At 47.7% G+C, this 22,140-nt stretch overlaps 1 protein-coding gene and 1 long non-coding RNA gene across 9 annotated transcripts in view; one reads left to right on the forward strand and one right to left on the reverse strand.

The window, feature by feature from the left end:
- Window positions 1-6,060, forward strand: part of SERTAD2 (SERTA domain containing 2) — an 84,304-nt gene extending 78,244 nt beyond the window's left edge. For 7 of the 8 annotated variants that reach the window (XM_064446667.1, XM_064446668.1, XM_064446670.1 and 4 more), the window contains one exon: window positions 444-6,060. In XM_064446667.1, coding sequence (XP_064302737.1) covers window positions 448-1,392 — 945 coding nt within the window. In that variant the 5' untranslated portion in view covers window positions 444-447 and the 3' untranslated portion in view covers window positions 1,393-6,060. The remainder of the gene's footprint in view (window positions 1-443) is intronic. The other variant, XM_064446665.1, reaches the window with a different exon arrangement.
- On the reverse strand, window positions 3,909-21,752 carry LOC135312529 (uncharacterized). The gene is made up of 3 exons (XR_010372106.1): window positions 21,397-21,752; window positions 9,988-10,134; window positions 3,909-8,570 (listed from the first exon to the last, which is right to left on the reverse strand). It is a non-coding gene; the product is annotated as an uncharacterized LOC135312529 (long non-coding RNA).
- Window positions 21,753-22,140: the final 388 nt, after the last annotated feature.

Raw genomic sequence — 22,140 nt, forward strand, 5'->3', positions numbered from 1 at the left:
AGGCATAGTGCTGCCTCAGTCAGGAAATTTAAGGAATGTTCAATATAGTATCTGTAGCTTGTGCACCTATGTATGGATATTTGGGGACCATATGCTTAACATATGCAAGAGTGAAATTTGCTGCCAAGCGTGCAAGGGCTTGAGTTTTATAGATGCTGTTTGAATTCCTGCTTGGAATTTGCCAGCGTAGCTGTGCTTTAACACAATGGACCAGAGCACTGTGTTGAGGTGGCTTCTGCTTCCTCATCACGCTGCTGTGGGCCAAGAGTTATTTATGTGGACAGATTTCCACTTGTGACTGTTAGGGGTAAGTGAGGAGGGGACAGAGCGGCTAATCTCTCCACACCACGTGTGCAAGGGAGGAGGTGGACTAGGGTAGTCATTCAGGCGGGAAGAACAGGCTTCAAGCTTTGGCATCATCAATCTCTTCTCTTTCCTTTCAGATATATGTTGGGGAAAGGAGGAAAGCGGAAGTTTGACGAGCATGAAGATGGGTTGGAAGGCAAAGTGGTGTCTCCTACTGACGGTCCCTCTAAGGTGTCTTACACCTTACAGCGTCAGACTATCTTCAACATTTCCCTTATGAAACTTTATAACCACAGGCCATTAACTGAGCCAAGCTTGCAAAAGACAGTTTTAATTAACAACATGTTGAGGCGAATCCAGGAAGAACTCAAACAAGAAGGCAGCTTGAGGCCCGTGTTTGTGACCGCTTCGCAGCCCACTGACCCTCTCAGTGACAACTTCCGCGAGGCCCAGCCAGCGTTCAGCCATCTCGCCTCCCAGCCCCTTCTCCCCACTGACTTTGTAAGCACTACGCCCCTGGAGTCTTGCCTCACCCCAGCCTCTTTGCTTGAGGACGACACTTTTTGCACTTCCCCGACTGTCCAGCACGATGGTCCGACAAAACCACCACCTCCTGTTCTCCAACCAGTAAAGGACAGCTTCTCTTCAGCCTTGGACGAAATTGAGGAGCTTTGTCCAGCACCTACCTCCGTAGAGGCAGTAGCAGCCGAAACAACAGCCGATGACTCTAAAGATCACCCCAGCGAGTCCAATGTTCAAAAGCCTGAGGGCATCCCGGAGAGCAGAACAGCTGAATCGAAACTCATGGACTCGCTACCTGGCAACTTTGAGATAACAACTTCCACAGGTTTCCTCACAGACTTGACCCTGGATGATATTCTGTTCGCTGACATTGATACATCCATGTATGATTTTGACCCCTGCACGTCTGCCACAGGGGCTGCCTCAAAAATGGCTCCTGTCTCAGCAGATGAGCTCCTAAAAACTCTCGCTCCATACAGCAGTCAACCAGTAACTCCAAATCAGCCTTTCAAAATGGACCTCACAGAACTGGATCACATCATGGAGGTGCTTGTTGGGTCTTAAAATATAGAAATATAGCAATTATTTTTTTTTTATTTTAAGTACCAGTATATACACTTGGTAGTATTTCCATAGTCCCTCCCACCCCCAATTCACAGCACTGTGCATGCATCCTTGCTTGCCTTTTTGAAAAGAAAAGGATCACACTAGTTTTTGCTTCAAGCAGAGTTGGAGTGCCTTCATCCATGTATGACCACTTCTAATGTATTTTTTTTAAAGTGGTTCCTCAAGGAAGACCGAATATCCTGGTATAGGAAAGAATATGTATTGTAGACAATGTTATGTTATTACAAAAAAAGAAAAAAAAATTGTAAAAGCTAAGCACAAGGATTATGTTGGGGAAAGCTGTAAATTGCATGTGCATATTTGTCTATTTTTTCTATAAGTTTTATTGCAAGAGGTAAAAAATTTTATTATTTAGATAATCTCAATACCATTTTAGCCCTGTATAGGTTGACTTAGCAATTCAGCCTTTTGGAGGCATTAACCTGCTCCTCTTTAAGTGTTGCATTTACATGGCTGTTTAGAAACTGCTGCCCAAATTTATTTTATATTTTTGTACAGATTCTGCAGTTTATGATATTGTTTTTTCTAAAAACAAATGCTGTTTATACACACAAAAAAAATTTAGCTATTTTGATAGGATTTGCTCACATAGTTCCTGCATAATTCAGATGTACAAGAACCACTTGTACTTTTATACAGAGTTGTAATGTTTTATATGTGTATGGTGCAAAGAGAAAATTGGATCAAATAAGCCTGCAGTCGGTTTCCCTGAATGCAAACAAAAAAGTGCTTTAAGAAAGGGCTGGGAGCTGCTTCTGTAGGAGTTTCACAAGTGTTTGCTCCCTGCTGTACCCACTGCGCACTACTGTGATTCCTGAAACTTAGAGCCATGTCCTTTTTCAACACGTATGTGAAGCAGTTGGCAGGAAACAGTTGTGGAACTTCACCTGAAGAGGTCCTGAGTGCCACCGCGGCTGCAGCCTCCCCACCCCAGCGCTGGGCCGGTGCCCCCAAGCCTGCCTGCGTCCTCTTGCCGGGGCATCCATCCCGTGTGATGTGGAGCGCCTTAACACGGTGGCAGATCAGCACTTCCTCACCCGAAGCTCCTGGGAATGGTTTTGAGGGGGAATGTGCCCGTTGCCCACCTCTCGTGGCAATCTTCCTGACCAACGGGCGTATGTGCAGAGCGGGCAGAAGACTGGCGTTGACAGCGTCCACTCGCCCTTTCTTGGAGTATTTCTCCTTCCCTCTCCCCACCTCACTGTGCTAAGTGCTGAAAAAGGAAACTTCAGTATTACTGCAGTGAAGCTCATCTCTTACCTGCACTGGATGGACTTGCTTTAATATCCATTGCTGTTGAAACTGGAGCCAGTTGTGTTACATCACTTGGCATCTCATATAGGGTTGGTTTCTTGTATCAACTGCGTTACCTGCTTTACACTTTATAGACCTGTTTTACAACAAATACACAGACACAGCTTTCTATGCATGGTCCCGTTCCCCGTAACACCTGAGAAGTCTTCTCATTACTGCACCAATAGCATTTTTTAAGTTCATGGTGTACATTTAATTTAAAAAAAAAAAAGTTTGCAATGTATCATGCCTATTGCTGAAGTTGCTATGGCATTTTAGTTTTTCAATGGTACTTTAGCTGTTGAGCGCCGGTTACAACCTATATTTTTGACATGCCTATGGCTTCTTTAGGAATAACTTTTATATTTATTTAAGAAATTTTAAATTATGTTTTACGTCATTTGGCAATATTCAGTCAATTCTGCTCCCTTCTTGTCATGGATGAAATTGGGTCTTGTCTGCCCTTTAAGGAGGCAGCTTTTTATAAATTGGCACTTTAAAACAGGCCACATATATTTATTAGTATATAGGTAGATAGATATAACATAGATATGCACGCAGACACAGTGTAAAAGCAAATACGTTTTGCAGTGAAGGAACTTGAAATGAAATCTGTCATGTACAATTACAAAGCACGCTTTTGGCTCTGAATACATCTGCCAGGGTGAGATGTGGGGCTGGGGGAGGAGGGGGGAATGGGCTGAGGGGGTGAGTTTGCTTTCTTTATTCCAAGCCAAACTCAGTGAAGCAGCAGGATGCTGATGGATTTGCAGTCGTTTCCTTACATGGACTAAAAAAAAAAAAAAGTTATTGCTTCAAACAAAACCATTGACCAAGCGTAACTTTAGGGACCATCAGAAGTGAAGGGCTGGGGCAGGAGCAGGGCACTGCTTTGTCTCGCTCCTGGCAGTGACCAGACCACTCTCGGCCACCCTTTTCGGCCCTTGGAGGAAAAGAGCCCTGATGGATCCTGCACCTCTTGTAACTGGAGTAACTGGGAAGACTTTAGCCACACAAGGGTTGTGTGTCTGTCTGCACAAACCTGTAGGCACGTGGTAACAGCAGCAGTTTCACATGGTGACTTGGTAAGCATGCTTTGCTTTACAGGAGGGGCTGCCTTCTTTTTTTCTTCTTTTTTTTTTTTTTTTTTTTTGGGGGGTGGGGTGGGGTGTGTGTGGGAACAGGGAATTACTTATGCATTTAAACAACTACCGTATTGCTAGGCAAAAATTCACATCAGTGCCATTTTCAGAGAGCTGTGCTGTTGTTCAAGAGGGGTTAGTTGAAGTTTTTGTATCCACAGAACGGGAGAGGAGCTCTAAATCTGTTTTACCACTCAGAAGGTGGTGTCTGTGTATCATTGGTGCTGAAGCGCACATCCTATAGCAGAGTCCTTACAGGAATCCCATAGGACATAAACATACCTGGCTTATGGGACTAGGCAAAAGGTTAGCAAGGCTGGTGCTGGTCTGTAAGCGTGGCAGGCTACAGAGGGAAGGGCTCAGCTGTGGCTTCCTGCCCACATGGTCACTTACTGCCTCTAGCGTGGCCTTTGCTGCCATCCTAACAGCAGCCATGCATGAAACGTCTCCAAGACCTACACCAGGGATGGAGAGTGACATTAATGTGCAATGAAGTGACAAGATGGGAGCAGAATAAAGGAGCTTTGGATTTGAAGTGATTTTTTTTTTCATAAATTATTTATTCTTTTTTTCCTTTTGTAAATATATTTATTTTATTGTGAAGCTAACAACATCTGGATTGTAACATGTACAGAATGTATGGTAGGAATGTATTCTCTTGTAGGAATGTAAATCTGTATGAAAAAGGGTATGGGAGCCAGATTCAGAGAAAATTGAGTTCCAGTCAGGATATGCATGGTTCACATAACTTACACACACACACACTTTCTTTTTCCAATATGGGTCTGGTTGTTTGAAATATGCAAAAAAAGGTATGGGTGAAGAACAAGTTTTATGTTCAAAATTAGTCCTAGTCAGGCTCCTACCCCATCAGCTTCTCCTGCTGGCCCTCCACGGCACTCTGCTGGAATCTGCAACAGAAACCAGGAGCAGATGCAATCACCTCTATTGTGCTAGCCTGGCAAGTGTTTGAAAAAGGTGTGGTTTTTTTTTTTTTAAAACACACACGGGAAGCCCACCTGAAGTCCCTGGGGCTGGACAGGTGAAGAAGGTTGCAGGATGGATGTTACCTCCAGCCCCAGAAGATGCAGCAACAGAGCTGGCACCACCTCATTGCCAGAAGGTAAAGCCAGACAAGAAGTGATGACCGCACTTCACAGATGCAGCGGAGGGGTTTGCTTGCTTGAGTTCAAATGACCGGTGTTGCTCTGTGCATCCCCCCAGCTACTCCTTGGACACCACGGGTCCCCTCCAGAGCCTGACGGGACTGCAGAGCCCTGTCAGCAAATGAAGGGGAGCTTCCCTCTTGGAGCAGAGTCATACATAAATGCATCCATCTGGCATCTTCCTTGCAGCCAGCTAGAAAAGCAAGACAGTAAAGCCACTGTCTGAAGCAATCACTGTAAGAATAAATTTGGACCTTGTGAAAGGTAATTTGGTTTTCCCTCAATGCTGTGTGGTAATAGCCTGGGTTGTTTAAAACCAATGTTTTGAATCCAAAGTTTACACTTTAGTCACCATTAAATTGAGTAAATCGTAATGGGTCCTGTCTGACAAACGGTTTAATTCACTCCGGCATCTTGTGAACTTTTTGTTCGTGTTAGAGTTTGTTTTGGTTTTGTTTTGGGTTGTTCCCCAGTCCCCCCACCAGGTTTCAGTATCCTGCTTCTGTGCAAGTTGCTTTCAGTGCTTCTATTAATTAATAAGACTGAACATTTTAAAATAAATTAGTTCTCTTCTAAGCACTTTTTCTTTTTCTGAAAATAAGCCTAATGCAAGTTCTGGAACATCTTTAAAAACATAAATTGCAGATAAAATCCCAACCTTGACTCCTATGTAGTTCTGAGCATAATCCATGCTAGTGCCTGCAAAGGCCAAGATTCTGGAAAAGGTGTAAATAGTGTGACATGTTCAGTGCATGGTTGTTTGAACAGGGCTTGTTATTGTCAAAAAAAAAAAAAAAAAAGGCTGTATTTCCCTTTCCCTTCCCACAGACCTTAGAGCTGTGCCTTTTCTATGCAATATTACAGACATATACATCTGAAACCAGATTACTGTATTCACATGTAGGTATGGGCTGTAATCAAAAAAAACAATTGGACAAATGTACATGGAAATGAGCAGTCTTACTTTTGTAGTTTTATATTATACAATAAACAATTAAAATAAACTCTGGCTTGGTTCTTTCCCTCCACAATGAGGTCGGTAAGGGGGAGGCAGACCCCCACAGGTCGGCAGCATGCCAGGGCCGCAGCAGGCAGCCTCGCCCACCACTGCAAGGGACAAGGGAGGGAGAGCCCAGCCTTGCCCTGCTTCGCCTCACAGAACAAGAGACACAGGCCTTGTGCAAGGCCTGTTCCTGGTGCGAGGCTTGTGTCCCTCACACTGAGGTGCCCTTGGTGTCCACGTCCTTCTGCAGCCAGTCTTGGCCTGCGAGTGCCAGGAGATGCTCAGCTCTCCTGTGGCATGAGCTGCAGCCCTGAGCTGGTCCCTGTGGCATGCACAGCTTATCAGGGTGCTGCTGGGCTAGCTGAGAGCAGACTCTGTCTTGCTTTAATACCTATAATGCACTGTCCTTTAGGGCATTAAATCCCAGCAGGAAAAATCTGATACCTTAATCCAGTGCTTCATTTATCAGTGCCTTCTTCCTGCTCCCCCCCTCAGGTGATAGGTGTTTGCTTTCAGGGCCAGGCAGGAGGGCGATCTCATCTCTGTCTTTGGTTCAAGCCTTTTGTGGCAATAAAGCAGCAAGTGCAGCCCAGGAGTGCTGTCTGGGCTGGCCCCAGCTGCGGTGCACAGCAAGTGACTCACCCCCTCCCACCCCCCCACCACACACTGCGCTCGGCCTCCTACACCCACAGAAACATGACTGCTCTGCTCTGGATTTACAGCGAACCAAAAACCAGACAGAAAAGCAGCAAGTTTTCCCCGTCCCAACATGCCGCACAGCAGCTCAGCTGCGGCGAGCTGGCTCATGTTACCAGTGCGGCAGCCAGCAGCAGCGGCGCAGGGCACTGGGCCCTGCACACCAGCTGCCGCTCGGGGACACATGGTTGTGGAGGCACAGGGCACGGGAAATGCAAAGAGAGAAGTGGAAGAATTAAAGCCAGCCCAGGGATTGAATTTCTGTCTGCTCAGCACGTGCTGTGCTCAAAGGGGTGAAATGCACCCAAGACTACAGTGTGAACACTTTCCCCAGCGTCTCTGTTCCCTTCCAGGGTGCAATGGTGCTCGCCCTGAACCAACACACTGCTGGCTCCTGTACAGACATTTCCAGTTGTCAGTGCCTCCACCTGATGCAGGACATGGGGAGATGCATTCCCAAAGCTGCTCTTGCTTTATTGCCACCTACCATTTAAGAGCTCGTTTTCTCACTCATGACTTCTAAGTAGGAGACGCCTCCAGCCCAAAACCTCACGGCTACATGCAGAGCCCTACTTACCCCTTCCGTGAGTGGCTTGCCACCCACTCCAGACCTTTCCGCTTTTCAGCTGAGTAAGGGCAAACCATTGCCCTGGACTTTTAAAATGGGGTACCTGTGTGGGGAGCTGGTGAGCTGCACCTCCCTCTAGTGTCTGCCCCCAGCTGGAGGGCTCCCCAGCAGCTGCCAGACATTCCTCTGCAACCAGCCCCTACTCTGAGCTTGCCTATGGGGGGGGGCAGGAGAAAGCAGGCTGTGGTTCAGCACAGGCACTTACCTGCAGCAGATGCAGCTCAGGTCTGAGGTATCTCGTACTGACACCCCAATGGAGGAGAACAGTACTTACCTTGCTTCTTGGGGTGACAGGAGTCTGGGGTGCCCTCAGGCCTGAATGACAGACCCTCCCTCTCTGAGGTGCATCTGCTGATGTGCCCCTGAAGTGGGGTTTCCAGGCAGAGGAGCCACCACAGCACAGAGTGGCGGCTCCTCACAGGCACTGAAACCACCAGCAGCAACAGCCCGGGACTGGCCCAGGTCTGCATTCAGCTCTGCGGCTGCTCGCTATCACTGTGAGCCAGTGCAGCAACTCCACAGCTGACACCAGCTGCTGAGCTCTTCTCTGGGCCCAAATAACTGGAAATTTGGGGTGTTGTGGCCAGGCAGGGTCACCAGCTTTCACAAACCTTGCTCAAATATATGCCACGTGGGGCAGAAACACACAGAAACGCAGCAAGGAGAGGACAGCAAAAGGCACCCTTGCCCCACTGAGCTGCTGGTGCCGTCACCCAGGAGGGATGATGCCTCTCACCTGCATGTCCGACCCTGGCCTGCAGGGAATTGTGCTCCTCCCCTTCTTGGCAAGTGAAACGACTCCTGGCCCTGTCCGCACAGCAGAGCTGGCTTCCCTGGACCACACGGCTCTCATACTCACCAGAGAAACCACAGAGGGGAAAAGTCATTGGGGAAAAAGTCCCCTTCAGCCACAGACAACACTTTGTACAGCTGCTGTGAACATCAGCTAACTGATCAGCTGCGACAGGCCCATAGGGATGCTGGCTCAAAAGCTGAGCTGTGCAAGGAGCAGTTTCTCCCTGGTTCCCCCTGCCCCTTTCCACTGGGCTCCTTCACCTCCGCTCCCACTGAGCCTGTGGGTCCTGCTTGCCTCCATCACCGGTGGTTGCAGGCTTGTCTCTGCCTGGTCCCTGTGTGCATTTTCTGCCTCCTCTCCAGGCAGCTCTCTCCTTCCACAGCTCCTCTCCCTTTTGAAAAAAACTGCCTTAGCAACTGGCAGCAGGCCAGCAAGATCATGGGTTTTAGCTCCCACCTCCCTTCTCCTCCAAATAATGAGATGGCCAGGGAGGGGGAAGGAGCCATAAGACCTCGGGTGCTGTGGCTGCAGGAGCCCTGTGTGTGGCAGTGGGCTGGGCACACCTACCAACTTCCAAAACTCATCCTCTCGGACTGATGCTCCAGGTACGCCAGGTGCTTTGGGGTCATGGGCAGGGAGGCTTCTTTCTAGTCCTCCTTCCCTCTCCCTTTTCCAACTGACATGTCCCCAAAAGCCAGCCAATTCCCCCCCAGGAACCTCCAGCATCTGCTAGGGGAAGGCACATCACGATGCACAGAAGGAACAGGTTTAAATCACCCATTTCTGCGAGGATTTCCTTCCATTCTTCTGGCCCTACTTTGCTACTCCCCGGACTATTTCCTCTGCCGTTTCCTCTCCTTTTCCCCCTATTCACTGGGCTTCCTCCACCTCCCCCTGTTCCTCCCCTTGCTTTCTCTCTCTTGCGCAGTTTGGCCTACAGCCTTCATTACTTGCTGCCTTTACGTCTCCCTTCCTAGTGTGAGCAGGGATGACATGGATTTTGCACTTGTGCCAAGCTCTGCATTTATTGGGAGGGGCGGGGGAGGGGAAGCCACAAAACCCTGGAAGTTTTCTAGAAGACAATACTTGGGCAGTCTTGCTTTCCCTGCGTGCTGCCTTTCAGCTTGCACAGGGAAGGGATTATCCAGGCTACTCCAAACAGAGTTTACTGTATTGCTTGCAATCCCTTGGCAGAGCTCATGTGGCCAGCCAGCTCTTGCTGCCCACTCTTGCCTGCTGGGGGGAATCTGCACTGGGGTGGGAGGCATGGAGGGATGAAACCCCCTTCCCTCTGTTGAAATATCATCACCTACCACTGCCTTTTTCCTGCCTAAGGCCCACCAGGGGTTAATATCCTTGCAGCCAAGGTGACACCTTACTTCAACAGTACACGCTGACTACAATCAAAGGTTTCCTCCCAAATCCTTCAGCGTTGTCACCCTAAGTTGTCTGCATCTCTTCCCCTGCCCTGGTATGGTAGAAAAGCTTGGTAAAGCAGAGTTGCCTAATATGACCTTAAATTAAGAGGGGGGAAAATTGGGAGGGGAATTTCAGCCTTAGGGCCACAAACCCAGGGGCATGTGGGATGCAGATGGGTGGGGGTGGGGTGGGCTTCAAGTCCTGACTGTTTCAGCAGATGCAGCAGCATTTTCAAGTGAGGCCAGGCAGCTGGCTCAGGACATGAACATGAGGGGCTATCAATTTCAAGACAGCCATTTTTAAGCGCAGCCCTCCGTTGGGCTGGGAGCATGTCAGGAAGAGGCCCACGGTGGCTGCCAGCAGGGCTGCCCATCACAAGGAGGTCTTACCTGTAACAGTGGCATCAGCTAATGCCCAGCCTGCAGGAATCCCGCACAGGTTCTGTGTCAGCTTTTGCGCCTCCTGCCTCCAGCAGATTTCACAAAGCTGCTTCTGCTGCTCTGAATGGGACCGAAGATCACTTCAGCCCCTGATGGCTGCCCCCAAATAGAGAAGACATACAAGTTAATGCTGTCATTTCAGGGCTGAGAAGCACCTTTTCTCAATTTGGAGAACACCTGCCCTGTAAGCAGGAGACCACCTGGTGTGAGTGCATCCTAACATCTTACTTCCCTCCAGGCTACAGGCATGGACCTCTGTGAATCCAGCTGCAAGGACACAGCTTTAGGCTACATTAGAGTTTAAGGATGGTCCAGTGAGCTGAGCTGCCAGACCTCAGCTTTCACTGGATGAAAGCAAGAGCGAGGTCTGGACCCAGATCATATCCCCCAGGAGGGAACACGTACAAATGGAAGCAGCAGCAATACCCAAAAACCACACAGGGACTGACCAGCGCAACCCAGAGATAATCCAGCTTCAGCAGCAAGACTTGATCCCAGCTACGGAGCCGTCATCCGAGGAGGGGCTTGGAGGTCAGGACAGGAGCAGCCCCATTCCAGGATCTCAAAAGCCTTTGGGGGTTACCTGTGGGCCCTAGCAGCCTCCACAAGCAGCAGCTGCTCCATCTCCCGCCCTTCAACACTGTCAAACAGGAAGGAAGCAAAGCCCAGAGTACCTCATCAGCAGAGAACCGAGCTGGCCATGCTCCAACAGCATCACTGTCACAGTTCCTCAGACCAGTTCCTCCCACTGAACAACCTCACAAGCATGCTGACTCACAACTGCCTTAGCTGGGGAGGGAAAACTGGATTTTGCTGCTCTGGCAGTCAGGTTGCTCCCACCTTGGAAAGGAGAAGGATTCAGGGAAGCAATAGGGCAGGGAAGCTGGGGAAGAGCTAAGCTTGACGTTTGTTCTTTGATGTCTCAGATGCAGGCAACAGCTCTGGCAGAAGCGATGCTGGCAGTAAGACCACCCCTGTTTAGATGACACCCACTCCACCCCCCGCCCCTGACTTGGCAACAGCCTCAAATACAGAGAGCACAAGCAGCTCCCAGCAGAGTTCTAAATACCACCTCCATCCCTCCAGAGCTACAGATTATTCCCCAAACATTGTGTGGCCTTGCCAGTCTCACTGCTTATTGCTATAAACCAAATTCTGGATGGTTATATTTGTCAAATCTAAGTGAATAACCCTAATGCAACAAAACAAAAACCAACCAACCAACATCACCTAATCACCTCTGCCACTCAAACTGGGCTATTGAAAAGCCTTGACTTAATGGGTCAGGCATCACCAGGACACCCAGAATTACTTGCAGAAAGGAGTATGATTATGATTTGTACATCCCTGCTGCGTGACAGGGCAGCACCTGGTGCATGGCAGGGGCTCCCAGGACAACAGCGATACAGAACGACATCTAGCACGTCTGTAAAAATTGCAAGCTGCTAACAGACACTGCAGAATCAAAGCAAGGGCCGAAACGCATCCAGTGAATCATATGCTATGAATTGGTTCAACCAGTTTGAAGTCCCACACCCGAAAGCAAAGACAACCCAGGACTGTGTAATCCCAGGCAAAAGAGTGGGGGAGAAAGGGAGAGAAACGTGCCAGGCAGGAGGAATGGCTCTCTGATGTGGCCCTGGGGATGAGCTCCGAAAGGCAGCAAGTCTGAGCTTGCTCCCTCCTGCCAGAAACTCTTATTCCTGCCTCCCACACCCAGTGCTCCTGCTGCGACCTTCCTCCCGGCACAGCTACTCCCTCCAGGCAGAAGTTAGCACCCAGAGATCAAATAGGAGCCTAGAAAGCAGGTCCCTGCAGGGAGCAGAGGCACAGGGGATGAAGTGAATGAGACCAGGGAAGGAGAAGGGCTCCAAGGACTTGCTGAATTGAAGTGTCCTTGGAAGGCCTGGGAGAAAAACCTGACCTTTCCACAGTTCACAGGCTGCTCCTGGGGTGTAGCGAATCTGCTTGGCTCCCACTAACTTAATTTCATGCCTCGACCTGAGCCAGGGTCAGTGCTCTCCAAAGGTGAGGATATAAAAAAAAAAAAAAAAAAAAAAAAGAATACCCCTCACTAGTTAATTCCAGCCTAGCCAGTTGTATTGGCTTTGCGTGGTAAGATTTTGGTAGCGGGAGGGCCACAGGGGTGGCTTCTATGCAAAGCTGCTAGAAGCTTCCCCTGTGTCTGACAAAGCCAGTGCCAGCCACCTCCAAGATGGACCCACTGCTGGGCAAGGTCAAGCCCATCAGCAATGGTGGCCATGCCTCTGGGACAATATATTAAGAAGGGGGAGGAAAAAAAAAAGAAGCCTGCGCAATTGCTGCTGGAGAGAGGAGTGAGAATATGTGAGAGGAACAATGCTGCAGACACCAAGGTCAGTGAAGAAGGAGAGGGAGGAGGTGCTCCAGGCACCAGAGCAGAGATTCCCCTGCAGCCTGTGATAAAGGCCATGGTGAGACAGGCTGTCCCCCTGCAGCCCATGGATATCCACCTGCAGCCCATGGAGGACCCCACACCAGAGAAGGTGGATACCCAAAGGAGGTTGTGACCCTGAGGGAAGCCTGTGCTGGAGCAGGCTCCTGGCAGGACCTGTGGACCCCTGGAGAGAGGAGCTCATGCTGGAGCAGGCTTGCTGGAAGGGCTTGTGACCCTGTGGGGGACCCACACTGGAACAGTCTGTTCCTGAAGGACGGCACCCCACAGGGAGTGGCCCACGCTGGAGCAGTTTGTGGAGGGCTGTAGCCCATGGGAAGGACTCACACTGGAGAAGTTCGTGGAGTGAAGTGACCACAATCCCCATACCCCATACCCCTGCACTGCTGGGGGGGAGGAGGGAGAGAAATCAGGAGTAAAGTTAAGCCTAGGAAGAAGGGAGGTGTGGGGGGGAAGGTGATTTAAGATTTAATTTTTATTTCTCATTACCCTACTCTGATTTGATTGGTAATAAAATAAACAAATTTCCCCAAGTCGAGTCTGTTTTGCCCGTGACAGTAATTGGTGAGTGATCTCTCCCTGTCCTTATCTCAACCCATGAGCCTCTCGTTATATTTCTTCTCTTTCCAGCTGAGGAGAGGAGTGACAGAGCAGCTTTGGTGGGCACTTGGCATCCAGTCAGGGTCAACCCACCACACCGGCACCTTCCTGGCCCTGCTCGCCAGGTTCGGAGCATGCACTGTGGCTCCAGCCTGCCTAGCACTCGCGCCCAGGCAAACCTGGCTTCATGCATTACGGCTGGGCACTGAAACGTACCTGGGCTGGCTGCTAAGTTCTTGGTGGGACAGTGGCACAAAGGGAAAACTACAACCTCAGGAGCACTTAACACACTGAACCTGTTTTCTTGGGCTGCTCTCAATGCTAAAAAGCTTTCAACTGAGAGGCATCAAGATTTCAGCTTAAATTAAGATTTAAGATGAACACCAGAAACAAACCTATTTAGTGCAACTCCTTTCTCTCCAGCAGACTTGCAATCTGTACCAGGCAAGCAGGACCAACGATTTCTGGTTACGGTGTCTGTACTGCAGGAATTAATCTAAACTTTTTTCCATCAGCTTCAGTAAAACAGGTAATTTGGCCCTGTTGTTCCAAAATGCCCTGGGACATCTGCAGATAACTCTTTATACAGGGAAAATGCGCTCTGCCAAAAAAGGGTTAAACCAACCTGCTTTAAATAAATAGCTTCATGTTATATATAATCTATCACCCAGAGAAACCATAGGAAAAGCACATTTTAAATGTGGTTTTTGACGGTGGTTAACCCTGAAATTAGGGATTTTATCTTTTCTTTATTATTGCAGTCATCTTTTTGAAGTGCAGCTACCCCTGAAGCCGAGCTCAACTCCGCTGCTTTAAAACAGCTCCTAACACGATGCCTTCTCCTAACACAGCCAAGCCTCCGAAGAGGTTAACGCGCACCTTCTGCATAAAATAGGTCCTGCAACTGTACATCGGCCAAAGTTAATACGTGCCATGCAATGAGAATAAAGTTAGAAACATTTTTTATAAAACGTTGCCTCCTTGTTAAGGGAGAAAAAACAGGCACTTACTGATGGTTTACTATCTCATGCAACCCTGAGAAGCATAATAATTTACCAACATATAAATAGAGGGCTTAGCAGCAGCTGCACTACATAAACAGTCACTGGGGTGCTCTGAAGTTTCTATCAGTATATGGTATATAAAGCTGGGTGAATAACTGATTTTTCGGTTCGCTGACAATCCTGAAAAAAAGTTTTAAAAAAATTCATTTGGGGTCAACTGAAACAAATGTTTCACTTTGACTGTTCAGCCCTTTACAAAAGTTAGCTCTGAAGATCATTCAAAATGAAAAGTTACTTCAAAGAGAAAAATCGCAAAGCCTTTCAATTGGAAAATGCTGAAACAAAATAGGTTTTTTTCTTTTCTCTCCAGAAAAAAAGTTTGGCAAATCAAAACAACTCAAAACATTTTAATAGTGGCAAAATTTGCGATTTGTTTTTTCCTCGATATTTTACCCAGCTCCAGCACAACCAATTTACACCTATAACGACTTAAACAGAAACATTACTAATCCTGATGAAATACAGGCTTTAAAAAAAAAGTCTCAGCCACTGTACAAATGTCCCGAAACTGAAACCCAGAAGAAGAAAGTAAGCTAAAAACCACTAAGCTTTTCTTGGCTCGGCAGGAGAATCTTATTAAGTCTCTGAATCATATAGCCACAGATTTGGGACGTTGTAAAAATTAAATTAGTCTTAGTTCTTATTAGCAAGGCAAGAAAGGAACCAAGAGATTAGGATACAGCAACTGCTATTGTGAGCCAATTTTTCAGTGTGTTTCTGCTTTTCTCCTGTAAACTAACAATTAGCAGGCATTCTCACCGCTCTCATAAAGGCAGTGTTATTTTTAATCTCGGGATGCAGGTTTCTGACTTTCCACTCAGACTAATGCAATTCAAGGATTTAGTGCCATGCCGCAGGGAGATTCTAATTTCATCTCCTGATTTGTTTCATTTGAAGTCTCTGCTTCTGCAGGGCAGCAAGGAGTTAATTCCTTGGGATACAGAAAAAGAAAAGGCATCCATCCATATGCACTTCCAGAGAGCAGGATGGCCTCACCCCACTCCTGTTCTGCCTTTTGCTGGGAGTGTAACGCAGACTGCTCCATGGCTTTGACGACTCAAATGGTGGCAGAGGCTGGCCAGCTGGGACAGGAGCTTCTCACGGGCCCAGAGATATAGGTGGGATTTAGCCAGATTTATCCAGCCTTTCATTCAAAATAAGATTACTCCATGTGCCAGGGAAGAAGTGGTAGTGAGGTGATGCATTTTTCTAGTTGCTGTATTTTTAAGTTAAGCCAGGCTTTAGCACAGCCTGCCTTCGTAATTCACAGCTTCCAGACATCCCACCGCACTCCTCAGTGGAAACGGTAGAAAGCAAAGAGCAGATATTCCAAATGTCACACCCCAGCCTGTTTTTAAAACAGTAGAAAACAAAATAAAAGTGTTTTTCCTATTTCATAAACATGCAAGGATGGGCAGTGACAGATCGCTGGGAATTGTTTTAACAGCTTACAACTGAAAGCATCTTTGAACTCAGAGAAATCCTTGGGAAAAAAAAAACCAACCCACAAACAAAGCAGAACTTGGACCATCTCAAATCACAACTACACTATGAATCTGTAGCCTTCCAAGGACAAACTCCAAAGCAATATTTAATGAGCCAGTACCTCCATTTATCATGAGTTCATCTGAATACTGGAGTCCCTACTTAATGCTGCAGGCAGGTTTGATATTTTTTTTAAAATGGCACCTTTAATCCCTGAACAGCTGGGCTATCAGCACTCTGAGGGCTCAGCAAGGCTAGAGGTGAGCAGCTGGGCAGCACGGCACCTCTGGTCCATTAGGCAATGGTGTTTCCAGCAGGTGAGGTGCAAAGGACTGTCCTGCTCATCCATCCTCAGCCCTCCTGGGAAACAGCACTCACACCAGGGAGAAACTAGGCATCTCCAACCCTGACCTGAATGAAAGGAGCTGGAAATCTCTCCAAGAGGGATGTTGCTTTTAGCCCTGCGCACTCAGAGTGGCCGCCCAGGGAGCTCTAGCACCAGATAGCTCCAGCTACCGCTTCTTCAGCCAAAGACGACAGGATCTCATCGCTTCTCCCCTCCAGTCTACAGCATCCCACAAATGACCCAAGTTTTACACATGTGGCTTGCTAGCCTGAGTTAAATGAAAGAAGAAGAAAGCTTGGTTCTGTGCAGAGAAGAATAGAGAGCTGGGGTTCCTGCATACCAGGACCTCTGTGGTCCTTCACCGTGTCCCAGAAGGAGAGATGAGCTGTGGGGAGCGCCTGGCACACGCTCCTGCCACTCCAGACAGGCTTGCACTTACTCCTGGTTTCACATCTCCTATCCTAAAGCTGCTGCTGCATGCTGCGCCAGAGGAATAAAGACACCCCCTTGCTCCAAGTCTACCCTCACAGCCTTCTGGAAGGTGAGCTTTGCCCTTGTCAGAGGTCTGCAGCCCAGGGAAACTACACACAGCCTCCCAGGATCGATCAGAGCCTAGAGACTCAACATTAATTCTTGGAGAACTGCAGCCCTTCAGTGTAGCAGCTGCTGAATACTGCCAGGTGAAACCTCTAGGAGTTGCGATATGGTGCCACCAGTCTTCCTTTCAGCAGAGGGCAGAAGGCTGAGGTTCTGTAAGCACCCCAAACACCATTTCAACAGTGAAGATGAATCTCTCCCATGCGCTGCAAAACCCTGAGCAATGCACTAATGAGATGACTGTGTACTGGACCCTGGCACCAACCTAAATAGCATCTGGTACCTCACAGAAAAAATCCCAAATGCACCAAACATCACATATATCTATCTCTATGTATCTACAATTGTGTCTGTATAACCATATAGAACTATATATGATCATTATATAAAGCCAGCTCTTAATAGCAAACTCCAGACAAGGAAAATGGTCTGGACAGCATAAATTACACAAACAAAAGCAAATGCAAACCCTTTATTTAGACACTTAAGTTGAAGTATTTTGCTAAGGAAGCCAGTCTTGAATTTATCAGCTGCCTCTCTGATGAATTCTGAAGAAGCAGGAAACAATCACACTGCAACTGTAGCATCTCTCGACCCTCGCGTTTGAGCCAACTCTCCTTGCAGGGAAGGGGCACCTGTGATCTGTGAGCTGCACTTCTGCAGCTACAACAGGAACAGCAGGAAAGGTTTTTCCTCCCCCTCTCTAGTTAATTAGAATTTTCCAGGAGTGGGTTTGTTTTGCAGGAGAAGAGCAAAGCCTACCTCTGTCTTATTTTCCTCTTTTCCAGTGGCAGCTCTATTTTTGGGGAACCTACAGCAGCAGCGGGGTCTACAGCGCTCCATCACACAGAAGAGAAAAGCATGCCATGTTGAAAGTAGAGCATGAACTCCCTTGTGATTCTGCCAGTGTTCCCTTGTCCGCCTCTACCACCTGTTTGGGTTGCTGAGAAAAAACTAGAGCCTATTATCAGGCCTGCTTCTTTGTCAGGTGTTTCTTTGATGTAAATTCAACCATGATCAAATGTGCTGATCGCAGCAAACAGCCGAGGAGTAACAAACATGCAAACTGCACAGTGACCTGCAGAGATTAGAGAAACCTAGGCTGTAGACAAATTGAGAAGATTAAACACAAATGAGCTAAGAAGTCTTGGGAGAAGTATCCAGGGAGACAAAAATAAGCAACGTAGACAGAAAATAAGAGAACAAGGCAGACCAAAGATTGAACAGACCCTACTAGTACATAAATCAAAGTCTTCCCCCACCTCTCAACACTTTAGCTTTACCCTAATGCTTCTGCTCCAAGGAAGTCAGTGCTAGGCTCACTGCAGGGAAGCAGGCTGACAGAAACCTTAGTGCATCTTTGCTGTATTCTGCCTGTCACACCCTTGTCACTGCAGAACCAACCCAGACCTTACAAAGGAAAAAAATTAGGCTTTTTCCCCGCCTTTTCTTTTTTTCCTCTGTCTTTTTTTTTTAAAAAACAATCAAATAAAAAAGCCCAAACTTCTGGACAGCTGCTGACATGAATTCCTTGCAATCAGAAGCACGCTGCTAATTTCAGCATTTGCAGAGTCCACCTTCACTTACAACCCTGCAAATTCAAGGAAAGCCTACTTGGAGCTAATGGCACTATTGATATCCATCTTCCAGCAGTGTAACCTTCCCAAGTGCAGAGGACCAGGAGGGCGTGCAAGGCCAGAAAAATCACATGCACATATATAATGTGACGCAATGCCATGGCTGTACAGGTTCCCCATCTGCATTACATTGGGGAAGCATGTGCTAAGGTAGGGTCTAGAGTTCCTCACATGCCTCATGCTGTTTGAACACACTGCAAATATGGCCCTGCCTGCAGCACAACAACAGCGTCTTGAAAGGTTTCTTTAGAATTTAGAGAGTAGGGCTTCAACCTTCTCTTGAAGGTGGAAACATTTAACTTGGGGCAGCATAGTATAGCATTGCATTACTTCATTTTTCATCTGTTGCCAATAGCGACGTCATCACCCTGCATGCTCTCAGATTTGAGGGCCATTACTGATTTTGGGACAACTTAGCAGTATGCCAGGTGGCAGGAGTGTACTAGACACCCAAATTCATGGAGAAAACAACAGAACACCTGAGAAAAGTACTTTTTCCACTACCAGGCTTCCTGCAGCTAAATGGGATCTGCTGCCTTAGTAGGAGCGCATTTAGCTTTCACAGTTGTAAACAGCACTTTCTGCATCCCTCAGAAAATTAGCTTCTCTAACAGCAACACTGGAAAACCTGTAAAATTCCTCCTGTAAACATGCTAAAATCCCCCTTGATGCTGCATACTATGGCTCTTGCGACTGTCACTTGTAAACCAGGGCAGTGACACTGTTTATCAAGCATGAACACCAGAATGAATTTTCGACCCTGCTGATCAGAAGCAGCAGAATAAGATCAAGATGTCAGCGAGGCAGATTTCTGCACACGAGGCCTATTATTTGCTAATGAGATTTCAGCCATGATCCTCCTCACTCACATCCCTGAGATCAAAACACACTTCAGAGATCAAAATGCTCAGAAACTGGTTGATGGCAAGTCCTGACCTATCTCCTCTAACGTCGCAGTGCCATTAGGCTGGCATGGGCAGCACTAAAGAGTGCAACAGTCCAACTCTAGTCTGACCGTTTTTCTCCTGGGGGTTCAGTATATTTTCCTGTGCGTTTAAACAACACAATGCAACCCAACATGCAACACACATGCTTAGCAGAGCCATGACCCACGTGCAGTTTACAGAAGAAAACTGCAAAGGGATCAGCACACATTTTGGAAGGGAAAGGCAAGCACCTTCTTTCTTACCAGGACTGAGGTAAGGTCTGCAAGTCCTGCAGAAATCACTCAGAGCTTCAGATATTCACTATCCCCTATCCCTCCATGCAGGATCCCCAGCTGCTATGCAGCACTGCCCATGCAGGTACTAATAGCACCTGAGGGGCTGACCCCATCCATATTATTTTCTTAAAACCTGCTCAACTCAGAGATTTAGCCTGAGCCGGGCTCAGTTGGAAAGTCCAGATCTCCTTCCTACATCCATTCCCAATCTCAGGGGAAGGTGGGTTTCACAAAGAGAAGGGAATTCAAGCATGCACACTGCAACATTTCAGTAGTTTCCTGAGAGAGGCTTAACTCCAAAGTGCCAACATGGTCCTCCAGTGCACCGCACGAATGAAACACTGGGAACAGGAGCTTGTGCCAGCTGCAATGGTCCTACAAGCTGGAAAGGACCAAACTCCCTACCTCTTTCGTCCTGGACTGGGAGAGAATTGGCTCAGGCCACCTCCTGAATGAAAGGGCAGCTTTCCTAATGACTGAGCTTACACTGCCAGCCTGCTAAGGAGCTGCATTGATTTGAAACCTAAAGGACAGCTGTTTGTTCCTCCCTTTCCACCCTGCTTCCTCCTTCCTGGCCAAAGGAGGGGGAAAGTTGCCAAAATAGACTTCATCTAGGTGGACAAGGATAGAGATAAAGGGAAAGGACGCCCCCTCAAAATGGAAAAGGAGGGAAAATTGTACCCTTAAGGACACAACACAGCCATACAACTGCTCATTTTGCCATTGTCAGAGGGAGGCAGTTGAGTCCAACTGGAAGTGGAGTAACCTGCAATAGTCCTAACAGCTGCAAAACACTCATCACCAGCTGCATGTTGATTCTTAACTAGCTTCAGCATTAAATAAGTGACAAAAGGCTTTAGTGCTCCTAATGAAAACACAGTCCCTGCACTCAGTAAAATAACACAGACATAAAAACCCACCCTATTTGGTAGGAGAATTCATGTGCAAACAGGTTTCAGGTCCAAGTTGCTAAGATTGGGACAAAGCATTTGATGTGATTTGGGGCTGGGAGGAAATGCATGGTTCGAAGGCATGTGTAGGGGACACTTCATGTCTCCTTTTGATGTTTCCAAAACAGCCACATTTTAATATTTGTGCTAAGTCTCCCTGTTGTTTAGAAGACAATATGTGATCAGAAAAGGCCTTATAGACCCTGAGCCAGCCTCTGCATTTTTGCAGGGGCCTGTTAGATACTTTCCACTCTGCTCTGAACTCCTGTGGAAGCTGCTCCCAGACTCTTCTCCAAGGCTGCTGTGGAGCTGAAGGGCCTTAGGAAAAGATCCAGCAAAACTTCTTGCCTCATCTTCTGTAAACCCCTTGGACTCATGAGCATAAAGGATTAAGCAAATCAGCAGTCCAGCTACTCATGGAGTGTCTGCACACAGCTGCCAGCACTCACTTTTTCTTTCTAGGCAGTCTCCTCAAACGCTTCCTTTCCCCAACTGAAAAACCAGCTCCAACCACAGCAAAAATTACAATTCAGTCAATATCACAGCTCTGCAGACCTGAGTGACATCACAAGGGAGCACTAGATACAGCCAGTTCTGCCATGACCACACACATCATCTGCACATCCCACCGTACATCAACCTGCTCCTCTGACTATATAGCTGTTCACTGACTTTAGAAAGGACACCGGGATGAAGTTGTGTGGCAGGAGCAGCAGGACTGCACTCCCCTTCCCTATGTTACTGTAGCCAAGACTTGTTGCTAACCCAAGCAACAGGGCAGATCTTGACTAGCATGTTCTTTTGGATATTTATATGAACAGGCTGCAGTTAACAACTGGAAATATCACAGGGACTAGCACTGGAGAAGTGAATTTGTCTGTTTCTTTTACTGCTAGAGTTGGACTCTGTTACAGATAAATTCCCCAAAGAGGCACAAGGTGCTGTAACAAGGCCACCAAAAGTGGTTGGGGTAGGATGAGAGGGCTTGCTCCCCCCAAGACACAACATATCAGTCCGGCTTACCCATCTGCAGAGCCAGGCCAGCTCTGACAAAGCACGGCTCATTAGGACGGAGCTGAACACCATAGTGGTCTTTAGAGTTTGTACTGCAGCAAGGCTTGTGGTGCTCTCTGTGTTATGGCAGAAGGCCACAGGTATGCCCGAGGTATGCTGGATAACTCCTTTTCCTATGAGGCATCCTCCTGAGCAGCTGGAGGCCAGTCACCAGATTAAGGTCTGATCCAAAGAACTTGCTTTTCTCCCCTTGAGTAATACCTTCTGAACATCAGCTCAGGCGAGACAACACTTCCTGTCATTTATAAGATTAAGGCCATCTTGAAAACCACACCTGGCTTCAGGAGGCTGCCCTCACTGCAGTTCTTCACCGTTGGAGGGAAACAAACATCAAGTGGTTTATCACTTAAAGATTTAGAAACAATTGAGATACACTTCATTGGAAAAGCAGACACACAGGCACGGAGAAGGCTGCCGAGCTGAGCTGAAACTGCCCCTCTGCTTCCCCTCCACCCCCATTCAATAAATTCATTGCTTTAAATATGGGAGGCAAGGCTTACACAATGCCAACAATCCCGCTAGGAAACCTATTTCTATTCTGAGGGGATTTGCTTGCTAGACCTGGTGTCAGCCAGATGAACGCTTGCAGCATGGGACTGCACGTGCATGTGTACTAATAAACCCCTGATGGTCCAGCCCTAACGAGTAAGGATCAGTCACAACAGCTGAACTGCCAGCAGCAGGTCAGCAGCA

Source organism: Phalacrocorax carbo, chromosome 3 (genome assembly GCF_963921805.1).
Source record: "Phalacrocorax carbo chromosome 3, bPhaCar2.1, whole genome shotgun sequence".
Taxonomy (NCBI): domain Eukaryota; kingdom Metazoa; phylum Chordata; class Aves; order Suliformes; family Phalacrocoracidae; genus Phalacrocorax; species Phalacrocorax carbo.